Source organism: Corticium candelabrum, chromosome 12 (genome assembly GCF_963422355.1).
Source record: "Corticium candelabrum chromosome 12, ooCorCand1.1, whole genome shotgun sequence".
Classification (NCBI taxonomy): Eukaryota; Metazoa; Porifera; class Homoscleromorpha; order Homosclerophorida; family Plakinidae; genus Corticium; species Corticium candelabrum.
In genome coordinates this window covers 7,975,641-7,996,186 of record NC_085096.1, presented here as the reverse complement: position 1 = coordinate 7,996,186, position 20,546 = coordinate 7,975,641, and the positions used below count along the sequence as shown (strand labels likewise).

The 20,546-nt window shown below is 43.8% G+C and overlaps 2 protein-coding genes across 2 annotated transcripts; both read right to left on the bottom strand.

Moving 5' to 3' along the window:
• Positions 1-689: 689 nt before the first annotated feature.
• On the bottom strand, positions 690-3,086 carry LOC134187992 (calcium-binding and coiled-coil domain-containing protein 1-like). The gene is made up of 2 exons (XM_062656177.1): positions 3,057-3,086; positions 690-2,514 (listed from the first exon to the last, which is right to left on the bottom strand). The coding sequence occupies exon 2, from the start codon at positions 2,510-2,512 to the stop codon at positions 881-883; it is 1,632 nt and encodes a 543-aa protein (XP_062512161.1). The 5' UTR covers positions 2,513-2,514; positions 3,057-3,086; the 3' UTR covers positions 690-880.
• Positions 3,087-7,751: 4,665 nt separating this feature from the next.
• Positions 7,752-8,472, bottom strand: LOC134188291 (uncharacterized). Its single transcript, XM_062656488.1, has one exon. It carries the CDS (start codon positions 8,339-8,341, stop codon positions 7,757-7,759), a length of 585 nt encoding a protein of 194 aa, XP_062512472.1. The 5' UTR covers positions 8,342-8,472; the 3' UTR covers positions 7,752-7,756.
• Between the last annotated feature and the right edge of the window lie 12,074 nt (positions 8,473-20,546).

Here is a 20,546-nt window from a genome sequence, read left to right as displayed (position 1 = left end):
CGGTGAAAATATGCATCCTTCCAAAGGGATGCAAACGCATGTCTGCATGACTGTGACCCTGCACCTTTAATTAATTAATTCCTTTATTCCTTGAGTTGTGCGGTTGATTTGTATTTACTAAGTAGTTGTCTAGTGTTCTACATCTAAATACACATGCATGTAACGCAAGAATTTACTGACATCACTGATACTAAAAATCTAGCTACAGTTGATGAAAGTATGCAGCATGTGTACCTGATGCACTAGGTCGGTTCCTACTGACAATTATTCTGTGGAGATCAGAATCAGAATTATGGCCATCAGTGATGTTTCCTTTGTTTGCAATCCCCAGGAAATTGAATTCCATGGCTTCTACCCTATTCCCTAACCACACTGTACAAAGGAACATACTACCAATGCTCTACTAAGAGCCCTGCCGTTAAATGCGCGGAAATACAGTAGTAAAGCAGTGCACTGCATGTGTTGAATTTTGGCTAGCCGTTGGTATAATACGTGACAACTTTGTTAACATCATGTGCTGGAATGTCCTCTAAGAGAAGACGAAAAAATACATTGCACACATTCTATCACTGACGTGCTTGCACATGCAGCTGCAACGTTGTGTCTCGTTTTTTGGTTAATTAAGCATGCAAAAGCGCAAACGATTGACGAAGTGACTAGTAGTCTACCGTGCAACACTGTGCAAAGAAACGAACAATGAAACACTCGTGATAGTGATAACCTACTATTACACAAAGTATATATAATTGTACTGTCCTATCACACAAACAATTAGTTATGCTGAAAGATTAATCTGCAACAGCTAAACTAAAAGAGACAAAACAAAATGGCCCAAAACATTCATAAATGAGTTTCATAACTCATGTTCAAACTATCTAGTCTAATCTGGAAAATGATCATTGACATGTGAAGCAAACGTTGACTGATTGAAGAATGACGAGGAAGAAATACCGCAAACTGGGCAGACAACTTCGTTACTTGCAGTCGAGTTGTTTGCAATTTGTCTTGCTTGTTGTGGCTTCTCTTGCCGCACCTCTCTACCATCGTCTTTATCTTCAATTCCAAGACGAGCGAGCGCCGACAGAACGCGTTTTTGTGAGCCTGTAACTTGCCTATCCAACACATCCTTTCTGTCCTCTGCAACTCCTTGCAATGCTGTGCAATATTCCTCTTCTGCCGTCTGTTCGTTGTCTTCTGGCCTTGTGTGTCCTATACTTGAACCAGCTGGGCCAGATTTTCTCGCGTTTGTCAATTCTCTTAGTTTGTTTTCGTAGCTGAGACGTTCTGTAATGAGAGCGTGCTCGAGATCCCGGATTCTCGACTTCGCTGCGCGCAGCTTTTCTTTTGCAATAGAAATCGTTTTATCGTTAGTATGCAATCGAGTCTCCAGAGACTCGATTTTACCGCGAAGCTGCAGATTTTCTTGAATTATCGTGGTTACTTGATTTTGGTTACCGACTTGGTCACTTGCATGGTCTGATGAATGTTGCGCCAGTGCCATTTGCACAATGTTTGCACCCATCTCGCCTTCTAATTGACTAACGCGTTGCTTTAAAACGTCATGTTGTCTGTTTGCTTCATCGCACATTATGTTCTCCACCAACTGCAATTTGAAAGGCACCTTTTCGTCAGTTGACCTTGTGAGGGACACATGACTCTCATCAGTGCTCTGATTTTTACTTTCATCCCCACTAACTTTAATCTCTTCTTTATACTCCCTTGTTTCTACTTCGATTTCATCTTCACTATTTTCTTTAGTTTTTCTGCTGGAATCTAATGTTAGACTTACTGTCTCAGCATTTACTTCAACAGCATCATCACTCTGCACAATTGGCATTTCATTCTCTTGAAATTCTTCATCTTTATCTTCAATGTTATTGAAAACATTATTGATACTGCATTCAACTTGGCTATTAGTGGAAGACACGTTGTGCTCCTCCACGTGATCAACAGCTTTTCTCACCTGCTGTGACGGATCTATGTCACTATCCTTACTTTGGATATCAAACGAGCTTACAACATGCTCGTCTTTTGAACTCCTAGCTACAGATTCGTAGTTGACAGATTTGCGTGAAGATGACTCGTCACTCTCGTTTTTGTCAATAACAAGAAAAGATTGCTCTGTTGTAAAGGTAACAATTGATACGGGGTCTCCACAACTATGACATATCTGGAAACTGCCACTTTTCCCCAGTACACCATCACACCAGGATATGTAGGCAAAACAGAGTGGTGACGGAGAAGCTTGAGGAAGGTGACGGGCAGAGAACGTTATTGTACGGTAATCTTGTTCACTTGTCGTCGCATCTGCCCATTGAAAAGTTATGTAATTTTTGGAAGCTTTCTTCTCGTCAAAAGACTCTACTAAATAGAGTCCAATGTAATCCCTAACGTGAACAACATACTGTGGGTGCAGACTGTAATTACAGTCTAGAGGTTGGGATGGATCGTAACGAATCTCTGTTCGAAACTGTATATTTCCACAGTTGCGCCAATTGACAACTTCAGACATTCCTAGACCACATGAAACACTGCAATTTAAAACATCAAAGAAACATCAATTACAGCAGACATATATAGCACTTTTGTTCAATTGTAAAGAACGTCAAACATTGACTGGCGTTTTGCTATGGAACTGCCAAACTCACTAAGGAGGGAGGCTTGCAGTCAAAGAGCTAACGATGAAAATCACAATACTGAATTGTGAAAGACACCACGTATTACCTGCTTGCAAGCAAGTCCTTACGTGAGAAAACACGTGAAACTTGCACAAAGGGAAATCCCATTGACCATCTTGCTGCGTCAGTAACTAAACGTCTTACGCAACAACAGAAAAATGGGAAATACTGTCAAAGTAAACATACACGCACAATCGTTACAGCTTCGACAAGAGTAAAATACTACGGCGTTAGAGCTTCAAACCCATTCTGTTTGATCAGATTTGTAGGAAAGCGACTAGTATAAATTCATGACTAAAAGAAGGTGCCATACTTATTATCTAGAGTAAACACAGTGCCAACGAAAGAAAAACGCATCAAAATTAGGAAAAGACTCACTCGCTTCCTGAACCAAGAGAGTCGTGTGATCACGTGATCTTGTAAACAGGTTGCGCAGAGTAACTAGTGGAGATTGCTATTTAGGAAGGGTTTGTCCGCGTACTGCGCACTATACGACCCCCAAGACATATAACCTAAAGAAGCAGACGCACGTGCAGACAAAGGGCTTGCAGAAAGTAGGAAGGCAAGTAAGTTGAATCTGTTGATCTGTAGTCTTTCGCACCTGTTTTTACCACTAGGGTTGAACTCAGAAGTGCCAACTGCTCAAGGCCACTGGCGATTATCTGTTATTGTAGATTTGACGCTGTTGACTCTAGCCTAGACAACCTTATTATTACTAGAGTAACGCCTTAGCTATAGCTACATGTACTATCAGGTAACTGGGCGTAGACACGCCTATCACTGCCCTGATGACCACATGCACACGACATTAGAATGGAATGGCTTGTCAATAGTTATTGCGCAATCCAGAACGCTGTGACGGCAAGTACAGTGTTAGTGACTGCCAGTTACACAAACTATGGTAATACTGTAGCGAACGACGATAGAAGAGTACAATCGAGATTGAAAGTAACACTCACAATACTTGCCGCACTCAAACACCCGACCACAAGCCAGACGCATGCTGGCTTGTAATGAGGGTCCAGCTGCACTACACCTGCTGAGTCAACAATCGCAATAATTTACACTGGGAAAATCCCCCAAATGACCTGCATGTGACGGGCCTGATTTACAATGATCAGCACACACACGTCGCTTACTTCATGCAAAAACATTGCCCAGAAATTCTCCTAGAGGTGCTAGGCTTCACCTTCAAAATTAGTTAGTAATTGTGGTAACTCTCCAGATATCATTTATACGTCAAATCTGGGTGGCCTGAGGATTGAATATCCAGGAATGACGAAAACAGGGCGAGATTGGTCGAGTGGGTCATGGCCCCATACCCCATATTGCTAGGTGTGGCCCTCTAAACAATGAGCAAATCTTCTAACTCAAGCGGCTGGCCTCCCCAGTGACGTCACTCACTGTATGTGTCACCGTATTCCCTAGAGGTATCATTACAAATTCCTTACTGATTGTATCAGTCTTGCGTGCTTGTTGTAAAATAACCGGAGCAAGGGGTGTATAAATAAATAGATGACTGCACTATACTGTTGAATGCCTAGACAGTATAGCTCTCTTATCCACTTCCAATACCGGTACCTTCTTGCCATCGTTTGCAGGTTTCCATGCATAAATTGAATTCAACCAGGGCAACAATACATGTTCCCGCAAGCAATACCCCAGGTGTTACATGCAAACGCCTATATCTGCGGATCCAGCTGCAGTTGTGCGTTCTAGTTGCTCTAGCTAGACATGCAGACAGCTTATTGAGACAGAACAAATCATAGGCACAGAAACGGTGTGAGCATGAGCGGTGTGAAATAGCTTAGAAGTTGCTTGCAATTTCAATATTCAATTCTGGTGTGAGCATGGGCCACCCCAGTAGGTTTCCTGCCTCACTGCATTACTCATGACAAATTCCGTTCAACAATTTCCTACGTCTAAGTACACTATATTATACACAAAACATCCACACGCTGGGTAGCCAAAGAGGATATTCACGCACTTCACTGTTCCAACAAATCATTCTGCCAGAGGTCCTTTGTCCATGTGTCGGTACACTTCAGAAATTTTCCTGTCTACTTTGACCTTCTACGATTTCATGATCACTACCTCTTACGTCTTTCACTTTTCTCTAAACCTACTGTACACCCTAATACATGTACCAATACATGACATATCCAATCCTTTATTTACAGCCAGACAAAGCTGTGGACCTTCCTTCTTCAACAAATACTGAATTAATTAGTTAATTGAATAATTAACTAACTGAACACTTTCGATGCTATCTTAATTAATTAAGAGAAACTATTCTATCTAGTATTAACACTTCCAGTCATGCTACCAGTGAGGGGTAGTCTCGCGTACCAGACCGTTTCTAAATACTTCCTTGTTTTGCGAGGGTGGGTGAGTGCTATGACACGTCAGGGCAACCGAGCAGGGAACGTCTGCCCTTTCGTCTCTACCCCCAATGGTAGGTCAAGGTGGTACCGTACAGAGTACAAACTGGGGAATAGAAACCGACGTACCGCAAGAAAGACATGACATCATCAACAGTCACAAAGCCCAAGTAGCCTACTCAAGGTTCTAGCTAGCTGACTCTACTCTGTAGAAGAAAATTGTAGCCATAAACTTCCACACTCACCTGAGAGCTTCAAGGATACGAGATAGACTTTGTGAAAAGTTGTTCCGTATTTCCTGTAGACAGCGGATACCGCTAGAGTACATACATCAATTCGAAAGCGGGAGTGTTTTGGCTACGGGAGTGTTTGGCTACGGGTCACGAGGTATTATCCCGGATGTGTAAGTTGTTTGAGTCCATGGCGCGTGCGCAAGTTCAGGTTTTGTTGACAGCGGGAAAAAATTGAGTGATACTGAATTTACATCCAAGTGTGGCGAGCCCTCCTGGATTTGCTGAAAGGGAGTTCACTAATAGAGCGGTTGCACCTACGTCATATTCCCCGCCCACCCGCCATTTTGGTGTCCAACCGCGACTGCGTAGGTGAGGTAATGTCTGCTGCCCCCGCTTCTAGCGTAACACAGCATGCCAGAAAGCTGTCCTCCTATGCAGATAAATTACCAAATGAGGCCAAAGCGCGATATCTACAGAAATTGAGTCTGATAGATGGGGTGGATCCTTTTGAAGTGTCAACATCCGGTGGAAACGATTGTCCGCTACCTCCAGTGGACGCCTCTGATATTGTGTCATATTTGGTGCTGCAAACTAGCTTCATTTCGGCTAAGCAATTTAAGGCTCACCGTTCCATGGAGGCATACAATCAGTTTTCAAACGGTTGGGTGAAAGACGTGCGTGCACGCGCCGCCGTTGGAGAGAAACGTGTTGTTACTGGACGGGTGAGTAGGTTGTCATTGCGTTTCTTAACTTGAAAAGATCACTTGTTCTCTAGGTTCGTCATTCTCAGAGGTGTAACGAAACCCCGCTGCGATGTTGGCTGATATGTGAGAAAAATGGGGAGGTTTGTTGTGGTCATTGCACGTGCATGGCTGGTCTAGGGAAGTGTGTTCCCACGTGGCTGCAGTTCTCTTTTATTTGGAGACAGCTTCGCGGGTGACGGGTACATCAACTTGCACACAGGAGAAAGCTAGATGGATGATTCCGTCTTTCCAGAAGGCTATTCCCTACCTAAGGACGAAGGATGTGGATATGTCATTAAAGAGCAAGAAGAAGAAGACTGCAGCTGATGACACAGCCTGTTCTCCTGTTCCCCTTCCTATTTGTTCCAAGGCATCTTCTGGTTCCACTAAAACATCACCCACATCACAACAAAGTAAACTTAGCACTTTCTACAAGAGTCTGTCTGAAGCTCCGAGTAAACCTGGCATTTTATCTCTTATTCCTGGCTACTCTGATCCTTATGTTCTAAAGTCAAAAACTCAGCACTTTCCTCAGCTACTACAATCCCTACATGATCCCGAATTTCTATCCTTAGACTATGTTCAACTTCTAGATGTTTGTGAAGGTGTGGTTTTAGAGGTGACAGAAGACATGGCAGCAGCAGTGGAAGAGGCTACCAGAGCTCAAAGCAAGTGCATGCTTTGGTATAAGTACAGGGCTGGTCGAGTAACTGCTTCTCGACTTAAACAAGTTTGTAGAACCAATCTTGCTATGCCATCACAAAGTCTAGTAAAATCTATATGTTACCCAGAAGCATTCCGATTCACTTCTGCTGCCACGAGCTGGGGTTGCAGTCATGAAAAAGCAGCCAGAGAACACTATATGGAATTGTCACGTAATAGCCATGACAACATTGTTGTAGAGGAATGTGGTTTTGTCATAAACCCTTGCTGGCCTCATCTTGGTGCTTCTCCTGATGGTATTGTACAATGTTTGTGTTGTGGTAAAGGTGTTATTGAAATCAAATGTTCGTATTGCCACAATAATGTAGAAATTGATGTAGTAGTGGATGACCCAAAATCTTGTCTTGGCCGTTTACCAGATGGTTCAGCAACTCTGGTTAAATCACATGCCTACTATTATCAGGTGCAAATGCAGATCTTTGTTTGCAATGTGGAGTACTGTGACTTTGTACTGTGCACTTTTCCAACATCATCAACAAGTCCAAGCATATTTGTGGAACGTGTCTTGCCTGATGTTGACTTATGGTCGGATTGTATATCTGTCTCTAGACAATTCTTTCGTACTTGTATTCTTCCACAACTTCTTGGAAGGTGGTATACAAGACCAACTGTTCATGCAGGTGCAACTAACTGTCCACCCGTATGTGCATCAAATTCAACAGTGTGTGAAAATGAACTGTCAGCTACTGAGGAAGATAACATTACAGCAGTGCAATCTTCTAGAAAGTACTGCTACTGTCAAGAGCCAGAAGATGAGTCAAAAGAAATGATTGCCTGTGACAACCCTAAGTTTCACATTGAATGGTTCCATACACAGTGCTTGAAAATAGGCACTATTCCCAAAGGAAGATGGTATTGTTCCGATTGCAGGAAACTACCAGAAATCAAGAGAAGCGGCAAGAGAAAGAACAGCAAACACACTTAGTATAATACTGCACAGTGTTGTTACATTCTATGAGGTAACCATCAAGGCCAGGTAATGTATAGGCACGTGTAAGCTAGTCAAATGGCACAACTGAGTCACAAACATTACATAGGGCACAGCAAACTCTAGTTATTCGATCGATGAGGGGACAGTCTTCAGCTGCATGCCTTGTGATGTAATCCTTTGGTAGCGTACCCTTCAGTATGGTAAACTTTTGCTGTACACAGCCGATGACTCTCTCTACATGAATGCGGACATTTGCTATTAATCTGGTTTCTTCCACTTCAATTGCAGCTAGTTGATCCTTTCCTTTTGTAAAGGCAGGAATGTACAACTTAGCTTGCTGCATTCCAACTGAGTCTGAAATGTCAAATCCCCTATCAGCTAGCACCACATCTCCAGGCAATAACTTGTTGAGAATTCCAGAGTGCTCAGTTAAAAATTTATCACTGACTCTGCCTCCCCATGCATCTGAAATGAATGAGATGATGCCTTGCGGTGCTATGCCTATCAAGAATTTTACCGTGTTGTGGTGTTTGTATTGGGACCAAGTACATGCTCGAGCTAAAAGATTTGTAGGCCTTTCAACAAAAATTTCAAAACAGTCGATAATAATTGCCACTTTTTCTCCAAATGAGGACAGGAAACATTCCGGCATAGTCTTTCTCAGAATGTCTCTATCAGGCCACAAAATTAGTGGCTGTAACTCAGCATCTAAGATTGTCAGCCAACGTGACAGTATTCTGGAAATGGTTGAACGGCAGACATCAAACCGGTAACACAGGTCTTCATTAGATAAGTTCAATCTTAGTTTGATCAATATGACCATAAACTCTTGGAATCTTGACAATTTAGTGCGCATGTCTTGTGGTGTAACATAATCAAACACTGCTTTTAAAACTTTGAAATTTGGGAGACCAGTGTACTGCTGAATGAACCCATCAGTGGATGACTGCATTGAATCTTCTGTGAAAGGAGAAAGCCGCTGAATGGTGTGCTTGAGACTGCTTATTGTCGAGTAAGCTACCGCCAACTCTTTTCGTAAGCCATCAATATGATCTGTAGGAAAATCATCTGCCTGCTCATTTTCCTCCACATCGTATATTTCTGGTTCTAAATTCACATGACATGGCATCTGATCTGATGTCTTCTCCTGCCTTGCCAACCTCCTCTGGTACCTTTCAACACTCTTGGTTTTTTTACTTTCTTTGAATGACCCAATAATTGTGAGGGTAACCAGTCGGGGTTTGTCTCATCAAAGAGGTCTGCTGGTTTGCCTGTGACAAAGTGGCGGGAACAAATTCTTTCATTTTCAAGCTTGCTGTTTGTCAAGTCCTGCCTAGAAATAGCTGCAAGAAATCCCTCTCTTCGAGCTTTACTTAGTTGGAATTCCCGTTCACTTCTCGTGGTTCGAATCACTGGTATACGGTAAAACGAGACGTCTTTGTCTCTCCCAGATCTATTTGAGCAGCCAACAACTATGCATAGGACCATTTTTCTAAGACACCTGAAGAGACACAATGATATCCATTAATTAATTTAGTTTAGAAGCTTGCTGTAAACTCTGAGAACTATAGATGGTCTAGTTTGTACAGTCTCTAGCTAACTATACTTGTATTTACTTGTCTCTTTTAAGTCTAAGATGTTTGGTACTACACGTATTTGATAATTATAGCTACACATGTAATAATGATTAGAGACATAATAATATAAATAGAATAGCTCTAGATCAGTCATCAAATAACGCAAACAAAAGCTCCACTCTGTAAACTTTTTAGTGTATACGGAAAAGCAAACCATCTTACAAACAACGTAAGGAAGTCAGCTACGTACTTTCAAAGCGTCATTGTGCATTGATATATTACGCTAATTCTAGCGGTGTAGTTAGACTTGAAGCTAGTCACTAGATGCAGAAGTTAAGCATAGCGCTAGGTAGCGTGAAACTTCGTCTACACAACGTCACCTTGGTAGTAAGCTTGAGGTAAGGCTGAGGTAAGCGTACACCCAATTGGACACCAAAATGGCGACGTCCGGGAATATGACGTCACGTGCAACCGCTCTACTGGGCAGACGAGATATGTCAGATTGACGACGATGCGATGACAGTTTAATATTTATCCAGGGGCGACGGAAGTAATTTGCAAATAAGGTGGAGCAACTAGGTTGAGAGGGCACGCCCTTTCAAATAATCGTTGCAGGGTTTCCGTTGCCATGGCACCAGGGTTCGGAATTGTGGCACCGGACTTGGAAAGACTTTTTTAGTCAGTTAGTGGAAGAGACTACTGACTCACATGATATATATCATGATATATATATATATATATATATATATATATATATATATATATATATAGTTAGTCACATCTAGATTAATATTAATTAGGTGGCAACGGGACGGTCTTTGGCGCCACAATTTTGGCACCAGCGGCCAAATGGCGGCAACACTAAGTTGTATCTGGTTCTACCATACAACCATGACACCAAGAAATTTCTGCACTATCTATACAACTTCATCATGTATTCCTAAACTAAAACTCTTTTACTCATGTATACAATCTTCTACTTATCGCTTAGACAGAGCTTGCCAAACACCTATACATAGTGAGTCAGTACTCTGACAAACCTACAAACTCACTATATAATGTTTCAAGTAAATCTAGCTGGTCCGTTAGTTCTTTGTGCACATGCAGTCATGAGACTGTTTAGCCTAGCCTCTCCTGAGTCTTTTGTCAGGCAAGTTCTCCAGAGAGGACAAGTCAGCTGCAGGATCCTGACAGCTTCCGTGATCACCTGACAATGCAAATGGAAATGGCTCGTATACACGCTTAGATGTACCGACTGGGACTGTATGTTGAGCTGAAATAGCACTCATCCTTGCATGATCACGAATGCTGGCTTCTTGCTTTAGGTCGGACCAAAGCTTGTTATCTAATAATACGTGTAAATGATGTTGGGTGTCTATTTCTGGTTTGAACTCATGGTCAGGTAATAATTCTTGCAATAGTTCTTGTGCAAATACCTTTCCAGGAATATCCAGAAATGCGCTCTGTGAACTGTTGAAAGAAATGTTCAGATCTGTATTCATCAGACGTTGTGAGAGAGCCCGAGTTGCATTACAGCTTCCCAAAAATGCCGCAGAAGAGGATCTGTAAGCTTCCCGCAATCCAAGTCCACTCAAACGGATCGAAAGCGTCGCTTGACTCCAACAACTGCCTGTAATGGATGAATTAGCAATAGACTCTAAACACCTGCGCAAAGAAGCGTCAAACTCTGAAAGATATTTAATAGTCTTTTCTGGTGACACTGTCCTTAGGAGACTAGGGAGATGGTTAATTTTACATAGAGACAAACATGATCCTAGCAGATGTAACTCCATTTGGGGATTCTCTAGATCACAAAGATGTTCTTGGTATCCTTGTATCTTTGGATCCATTTGGAAAAACAGCTGTCAAAAAAGTGTTTTGACCCGAAGACTGGTGAGCCCAAAAATTCTACACCACCCTTTGAAGATACCACACGCTGAATTTCAGGATGGAATTCTGTAAACTCTTGATTTCCACTCGGCCAAAACACTTCACATGTATTGGCATTGAGACAAAGGCCAAAATCGGGTCCACGTGTTTTCAGTATGTCAAAAATAGATGCGACCACTTGCCGTGGACCCATATATATAGAAATTAAATTCAGTTGTTCTAATTATATAAGCGTCACTTATAGAAGTTTAATTAATATAATAAAGACTATTTGTCCACTAGATTTAAATTCATATTGTATGGCTTTGTGACTCTCACGTGAAGAATTGATATCCTGATATTCGATTAATTAAAGCCCATTTTCCAGCATTACGTCTAAAGTGCACAAATTTTAAGACCACGCCTACATGCCACGCTATGTCTGTGATGAAGAATAAAGTAAAATTGAAAGATACTGAATTTACACGCAATTGTGACGAGTTCCGGAAGTGTTGGATATGGAGTTCGTTTGTTGTGCAGATGTTGAAGTCAGATGATGACGATGATACGTACGATCATGACGATGACAGTTTATCTACCAAAACGTGCGTTCTTTTCAATAAACGGGGAAGCAACATAATGTAAACGAGAGGCTGATACAATAGTATGTACGGGGTCAAGAGGACAGAAGAAAGACACTAACTGCTTTACTATGCTATGCGGTACCGAAAGTAGGCGGTGCTAAATTGCTAAATTACTCTACAAACCACGCCTGCTTGTGCTAGGGGCACATGTCCTCGTATGAAACGCATGCAAAGAAGTCAACAACAAAACTAAAAGAAACAAAAACAAAACAAAGACTAAGTGAAAACAAGTTAAAAGTATGTAGCTGGGACACCAGCAGTGGTACGAACTGGACGAACGTTAACGACAGAGGAAACCAAAGAGACATAGTCAGAATTGTCGTCGTGAATCGAACAGCGGTCGAATCAACAGTAGAGACGGGCTGAGAGAAGTTACAGCATTGTATAAGCATCTTGAAATGGGGAACTGATCATGCATGAAGGCGTTGGACGTGTTGCCTTAAGTTAGCCTCGTACCAGACCCTCTCGCGCCGTCGTGTCCGGTTTCCGTATAACACGACAACGCCATTGTCGTGTTATACGAGAATCGGGCACGACGGCGCGAGAGGGTCTGGTACGAGGCTACCTTAATTCAGTCGTCCCTGTAAGGGGAATAGACTACATTGCGCATGCGTTGTACGAATAGCACTAGTATATAAGCAGACACAGTACTTATACACTTAGTATTGCGTGACTAGCCTAGAGAGTCAATATCATAGTACACTATATTACATGGTAGAAGTGCATAACTCGCAGCAGACTGTTTATGAGCAACAATGTCTACGGCTACGCAAGTACGAGAGTCACTGAGGCCACGCACAGCACGAGAGTCACCGGAGCCACGCGATATCGTTCATTTGACGAATGTGACAGTGCCGTTGCCGGAGAGATTGAATCTAAAAGGCAACTTGGCACAAAACTGGCGAACGTTTCGCAGAAGATGGGAATCTTTCGAGATCTTGTTCCGAATGACCAAAAGAACGCACGAGGAGCGAGTGGCGACCTTCCAGCAATGCTTGCCGGCAGAAGCTCTCGAGGTTCTGGACACCTTGCCCTTCGCAGAAGGTGAAGATAGGAATGATATGGCAGTAGTACTTCGCCATATAGAAGCGTACTGCTTCAGCAAAACAAACGTGATCTACGAACGGTACCAGCTCACGTAGCGAGCACAGAAGCAAGGTGAGCCTTTTGATGACTACCTAATTTCGCTAAGAAGCATGATTCGTGCATGCAATTATGATGCGACCCAAGATGAATTGTTGCGCGACAAGATAGTCCACGGGATACGCAACAATGACACCCATCAGAAACTGCTTCAAGAAGCTAAATTAACTTTGGCGACCGCGATATCCATATGCCGTGCCGCAGAGTCGACATCCGCACAAGCCAAAGCCATTAGCTTCAGCGATGACGTGCATGCACTGACCGCGTACAGCACACGCAACAGGAGACAAGCCACGGTAACCGCTAGGGTACCGCAGACATGTCAGTATTGTGGACGACGACATGACAAAGGTCCAAGACAATGTCCCGCACTAGGCAAAACATGCTCTAAGTGTGAAAAAGCAAACCACTCTGCTTCCGTTTGCCGACAGAAACAACCACAAAAACAGCTTCACTAAAACAACAGTACCGCATTCACCGTATGGAAGACGATGAGTCAGACCAAACCAATTACCTGATGACAATCACACTGACCGATACCAGAAACACGGATACAGCCCATTCTCTTCAAAATAGCCAGGAGACACATGTCAATCAACTGTACGCCACAATGACAGTCGGCGGGTGCCCAATACGTCTACACTTAGACACAGGTGCTACGTGCAATGTTATCAGGAAGTCGGAAACACTCCAGGGACCGTACTACAGAAATCTGACAAATTTTTGTCTCTTTACAACAAGAGCAGACTGAAACCTCTGGGTAGGTGTACTTTGCCAATCATCAACCCCAAAACGAAGCAACAACACATTGAGAAATTCGTTGTCGTTGCAGACAACGAAGCAGCTACCTCTCTGTTAGGAGCCGGAGCGACGCAGCGACTAGGACGTTAGCGTACACCCGACCACATACTACTGTTAAACACGAACAGACAGGCACCTAGTTGTTGCAAACCGCAGACAACTACGGACTTCTTGCAACACACGCAGATGTTTTCGATAGCAGCACTGTTGGTCAACTGCCTGGAATGCTACATCTAGATGTTGACCCCACGGTACCACCTGTCAAAATGCCTCTAAGAAAAATGCCTATTGCTATACAAGCACAGCTGAAAGACGAACTGCAGCGACTGGAACGACTAGACGTGATAGAACGAGTGGACACTCCAACCGAGTGGATATCTAGCCTCGTCGCCGTCAAGAAGCCGAACGGAGAACTCCGCTTGTGCATCGATCCCTAGCCCTTAAACAAGGCACTGAGACGCAGTCACTATCTGATGCACACCATCGATGATCTGCTGCCTGAACTATCGCAAGCCAAGATGTTCAGCGTTTGCGACGTAAGTAATGGACTCTGGCATGTTAAATTAGACGAAGAATCTAGCTTACTTACGACATTTGAGACGCCATTTGGATGCTACAAATGGAAGAGGATGCCCTTCGTTATCTCACCTGCACCGGAAGTATTCCAGCGACGACTAGACGAAGCCCTAGACGGAATGCCCGGAGTGCATACAATTGCAGATGACATCCTGATCACTGGAGTAGGAAGTAACATGGATGATGCAACAGCAGACCATGACCGCAAACTCCACAGACTACTTCAGCGATGCCGCTCCAAAGGAATCCGCATCAATGCCGACAAGCTCAAGTTTAGGCAAAGCAAAGTTGCCTATCTTGGACATATGCTCACAACCGACGGTTTGAAGCCCGACCCCAGCAAACTTACAGCGATACTAAATATGCAGAAGCCCACAGACGTTCATGGAGTGCAGCGCATACAAGGACTAGTCAATTACCTCTCGCGCTTTCTTAGCAATCTGACCGATTTGTGTGAGCCACTTCGCCAACTCACACACAAGGATGCAGCATGGAATTGGACTGATATCCACGACAAAGCATTCGAGAAATTAAAAATAAAACGCTATTACTGAAGCACCCGTCCTGCAATACTTTGACCCGGCTGAGCTGCCAACAGTACAGTGCGATGCGTCAGAAACAGGTCTGGGAGCAGCTCTCATGCAAGCAGGCAAGCCGGTAGCCTACGCACGCAGGGCTCTGACAACGATAGAACAAAACTACGCTCAAGTTGAGAAAGAATTGCTTGTAATCGCCTTTGGGATGGAAAGGTTTCACCACTACACCTACGGCAGACCAGTATTGGTAGAAACTGATCACAAACCTTTAGAAACTATTTTCAAGAAACATCTACAGAAGACACCAAAACGACTGCAAAGGATGCTTCTCAGACTACAGCGTTACAACATCACAGTTACCTACAAGCGTGGTACTCAGATGTTTTAGCTGATACACTGTCACGAGCCTATTTACCTACTGACAAAGGACCATCGTCCAGCCATTTGGAAGTGGTACACCAACAGACCAACGTTGCAATTGAAATCGAACACATCAATATGGTGGATTACATACCTCTAACACAAGAGGCAATAGCACCAATCCAAGAGGAAACAGCGAAAGACCCTATATTGCAACAGCTCAAGCTTATAATTCTACAAGGATGGCCAAACAAGAACAACCTTCCACCGGATTTACTCCCATATTACAGCTATCGAGATGAGCTAGTTGTGCAACATAACATTATATACAGAGATGATAGATGTGTCCTACCAAAATCGACGAGAGCAAATACCTTGCAAAAGATACATACCTCACATCTAGGCATAGTTGGATGTCAACGCCCGGTTCTGGCCCGGTATGACTACTGACACTGCAGCTCATGTCAGCCAATGCAAAGTCTTTCAAGCCCTTAGCACACAGCAGCAGAAAGAAACGCTAACACCACACCAAATCCCAAGTAGACCATGGAGCAAAGTTGGACTGGATATCTTTACGCTTTCAGATCAGCATTATCTGATTACAGTCGACCATTACAGTAACTTTTGGGAGATAGACCGTTTGGACAGTATCGACTCAGCTACAGTCATCAGAAAACTGAGAAGTCATTACGCAAGATATGGTATTCCATAACAGTTGTATCAGACAATGGACCACAGTTTGCATCAGATAAATTCAAAGACTTTGCCAAGACATATCAGTTTGACCATATCACTTCGAGTCCAGGGTATCCCCAATCAAACGGGAAAGCAGAAAGTTCAGTCAAAACCGCAAGACACATCATGGGAAAAGCAAAGATCACTGGGTCAGACCCATGGCTTTCACTGTTGGATCACAGGAACACGCCAACAGCAGGAATGCAAACTAGCCCAGCACAGCGACTGATGAGTAGGAGAACCAGAACTCTTCTACCTACCACTGCAAAGCTACTGAAACCTCAGATACAAGTCGATGTTCTTCAGGAACTAGCAACACGACAAGCAAAGCAAGCCCATTACTATAACAAAACAGCAAAGGATCTGCCTCGCCTACAACCTGGTCAAGCTGTCCACATACAACCACTCAACGCCTACGACCACAAGTGGAAACCAGCAACCGTTCAGAGACAAATAGATATCCGATCCTATGATGTCACTACAGAAGACGGATGACCTCTTCGCAGAAATAGAAAACATCTACGAGCAGCACTAGCAACAACAAAACCCAAACAACAGACAACAGAGATGACGACGTCACAACAAAGCAGAATAACACCCGCAACGATCTCCAAACATACAGAATCAACGAATGTCGCCCGCAGCAAGCGAGTTGTGAAAAAACCTGCTTACCTGAAGGATTACGTTGTCTAGACTTTACTGCTAGCTTAGCTAGAACATTTTTTTGGAAAAGAGATGTAAGAGGAATAGACTACATTGCGCATGCGTTGTACGAATAGCACTAGTACATAGGCAGACACAGTACTTGTACACTTAGTATTGCGTGACTAGCCTAGAGAGTCAATATCATAGTACACTATATTACAGTCCCGTCTGGAGATGAGACGCCTCATACAGCACATCTGAGAGTTAGCGTAGAATTCGAAAAGAACCTTCATAGTGCCTAGAGAGTTTGGGAGAAAGACCTGACTTGCATGCGAGAAGGTGAACCAGATGATGGCGAGCATCATAGATATAGGCACGTTTTCGAGCCAGATCTGCAGTCTTGATGAGCCCTAAGCAGACCGATAAGCATCGCTAATTTTCTGAGTGAGGGTCAACACGTGTGGTATGCATTCGTATCGAGATCACGTAGCGAACTAGCAAAGACGTCGGCATAAGCATGGTTGTGCAAGAATAGCAGCAATAGCGAAATCAGAAGCATCCGTTTGAAGAATGAAGGGCTTTGACCAATCCGGATGTATAAGAATTGGAGAAGAAGAAAGGAAGTTGTTCTGTAGACCACACGAAAGATGTAAAGGCGTACGTATAGTCGGGTAAGGGGTTCAGTGAGGCAAGCGTACGAAGGGATGAAGCAACGATAATACGACGTAAGTCCGAGAAAAGACTTCAGGCTAGACTTGGTAGTACAGGGACATCAAGAACACGAACAGCGATCCAGATGTATATATCTTGGTCTTGCATTTGCAGCGTGAATATCATACCCAAGGTAACGAAGCTCGTGTTGGCCGAAGCTACATGCATTTGCGTGTTGTCGAAGGCGCTGGAATATACCACTTCTATGTCTTGAAAGATGGCTGTAGCATTGGAAAAAACCAAAATGTCATCGCTAGACGGTAAACGTACTATACAAGGTAGTACGCAGAATCCATAGCTCTCTGCACGGAACGAACCGGAAGCGTTACACAACTCAAACGGCATGGTAGTAAATTCGAACAAACCAACCGGACTAGTGAAGGTTGTAATCTATGAGCTGATCTGGCTAACTGCTTCAGAAACAACTTTTGTTTCGACCCCCCCCCCGTAGACATCGTTTTCTGTGTAGATTAACTTTGTTCTATAAGTATACAATCCAAAAATCGATGTTTGCGGTTGCGGATTATTGCGACAATTGCAAACGAAGGTGTTTTTGTAAACACGGTCGGGACACCGAGCTCACGCGCATAATTAGCGCATACCAGACAAAAAGCAGGCAAATCAGCATCTCTACGGCTTTGTAACGGTATTGTATTGTGTGAATATGTTTGCTTGACACTTGTTTTGTATTAATTTTTACCAGGGGCAAGAATATCTAAAAACCGGATGTGAGGAGACGACATAGGCCTACTTTGACCTTTCTCTTCGGCGCGTACGTACACGTACCAACCGGCTTCTTAAACAATGACTTACTGAAAGCTCACGTTGGTTCACGTCTTAGAAGTTCATGTAATACGTTCATCGCTGTTGGCTCATAGTGTCAGTTCGAGATCGATCAGTGTCTAAAATTACTGTAGCTGCAGACATTGTTCATTCGTTTTCTGCGTAGAGCGAATTTGTTTACCTTGTATTCGATCTAGTTTGTATACATTGTTGTCTTTGAAATACACTACGATTGAACACAACTGTCTTTGAATCAATTTGTGTACGGTCTACGTTTGTAGCTATCAGCGCCATAATTTTGTGGTAATGATGTCAATTTGAGTGGTCAAGCAGAAGAAATGGACAGTGGTAGTCAATCATCTGCAGAGGAATTATAGGCAGTTTCAGCAAGTTTGAATCCTCCAGCCGCAAAAGTACCACATTTCAGTTGGAGCAAATGCATTTGTCATTCCAGCAGGAAAGTTCTGATAGTCTAGGAGCCAAGTCTCAGAAGCCGTCGTTTTGTTCCGACCCCTTTGCGGACCAGGGTTTCTTGGCACCGGAACATTGTACAAAACCAATAGAAAGGATTTCTTAATGTTTGCACTTCGGAAAACGTGCGACAAAGTAACGGTAGAATTTATAAAAATAGTACGCGCGAGGCGCACGGGAAAGTCGAGGCTATACTAGAGCTCAGAGCAGTATATAAAGTAGGCTCGAGTGTCCAGCCGGTCACACCCCCCGCGGCGGAGAAAGACCGGCTGGAGACATTCGCCACTCAAAGGAAACCGCTGCCTCGCTATCCTCCAAGCAGGATGTTACACGTTCGGTTAGTGTTTGTGTATGCACGTGTATTCACGATAACTGCTGATAGCAATGCCCGTCGCTATAGAGATAGTGCGTTTGACGTCACAATCACGTGATATCGCGGAAGTCGCCATCTTAGGGGCAAGCGTACTAGCATGGCTACGAGTTGCTCTGTTTTCGGCTGCCACGATCGTAGAATTCAAGGAAGCAACATACGTTTTTAGTCTATACCAGCTATACCAACCAGTCAGGGACCTGAAACGCGTCATTTGAGCAACAGACAACGGGCAGCGTGGATCTCCAGCCTAGTCAGAAAGGACTGGAAGCCGTCGCAGCATTCGTGTGTTTGCTCCGAGCACTTTCTGTCTGGTAGAGCTGTCATTTCTAGTATGTTCTGTACTAAAAGAGTAATCTATGCTACTCTGAATAATTCTAGGAAAGCCATCCTTTGTGTATGACTCAACTAATCCTGACTGGGTACCATCTGCAAGGATGGGTTAGGTTGCTACGATCGCTTCCAGTAGAGAGAGATTTGTTCGTCTCAAGAAAGGTCTAGTACACCTAACAGCATACAATCATATACAACATCATGTCACTCCAATTCATGTCGGGAATACTTCTTGCTTCTCCGTCCACAGTTGAGCCTCCGTTCTACCTGTTTTTAGGCCCGTAGGTACAACTTTCTCCTCGTATCGCTTCTGCGATTCGTCGGAGAGGCTTTTAGACTTCTGTTCCATAATCTCTATTCTAAGAATTAGCTTTATCGCACTCGACCATCAGACTACGAAATCACGTCAAACTCGCGAATTTACCGATAAAATTTGGTCTAGATCTTTCGCAATTAGTATACTGTCGCTGTACTATCTAACACACAGTTGAACGTCCTTGAAATGTTGTACAAGCCGCCGTCGCAAACAGAGATACCTGCCGAGGACAGAAACTTGCCCCCTAAAATGGCGGCAAATACGGGTACTACAGGGAACGCCTACTCCTCGCCCCCGCACGCACTATCTCTATTGGCCCTCTACTAATGGCTTTGTAACTTAGTAGTCAATTGCTTTTACCGTCTGATATCACATTTCGTTAGCATGTGAGCTACACCTGCATGTCGTCTTCTCCGTTGTCTTCCGTTTCGTACTTGGAGGAATAGGCAGCGCATGCAAAACAACTTCTAGTCGCTTACGGTGTCGTACTTTGCATGCATTGAACGAGTAGACCATCTGCAAAGCGTGGTATTTGCACTCAACGCAGGGCGACGTGCAGAGCTATGATTTGCGTACATTGCGCGGTCGACCTTTGGTTGGCTTCTGTGGTAAACTTTGAGTCTAGCGCTCTTAGAACGAGAGACAGACAACGAGAAGAGCTGGAAAGAGTTGACCTGTTGTTTTGTAGACTTGGATGGCACGTGTCGAGACTACATGCATTTGCATCAGAGCGAAATTACATTAGCAAAGAGCCAATAGAGACGTGCATCCCTATCGAGGATGCACAAACATTGAACGGCACTCTGATTGGAGGATAGAGAGTCGGCGGTTTGTTTGAGTGGCGAATGTCTCCAGCCGGTCTTTCTCCGCCGCGGGGAGAGATGACCGGCTGGACACTCGAGCCTATATATAAAGAGAGTTGCGACATAGGTGTTTGAGGTCACGTGACGCATGGGCGCCATTTTGACTCCAACTGCGCGTGTACGA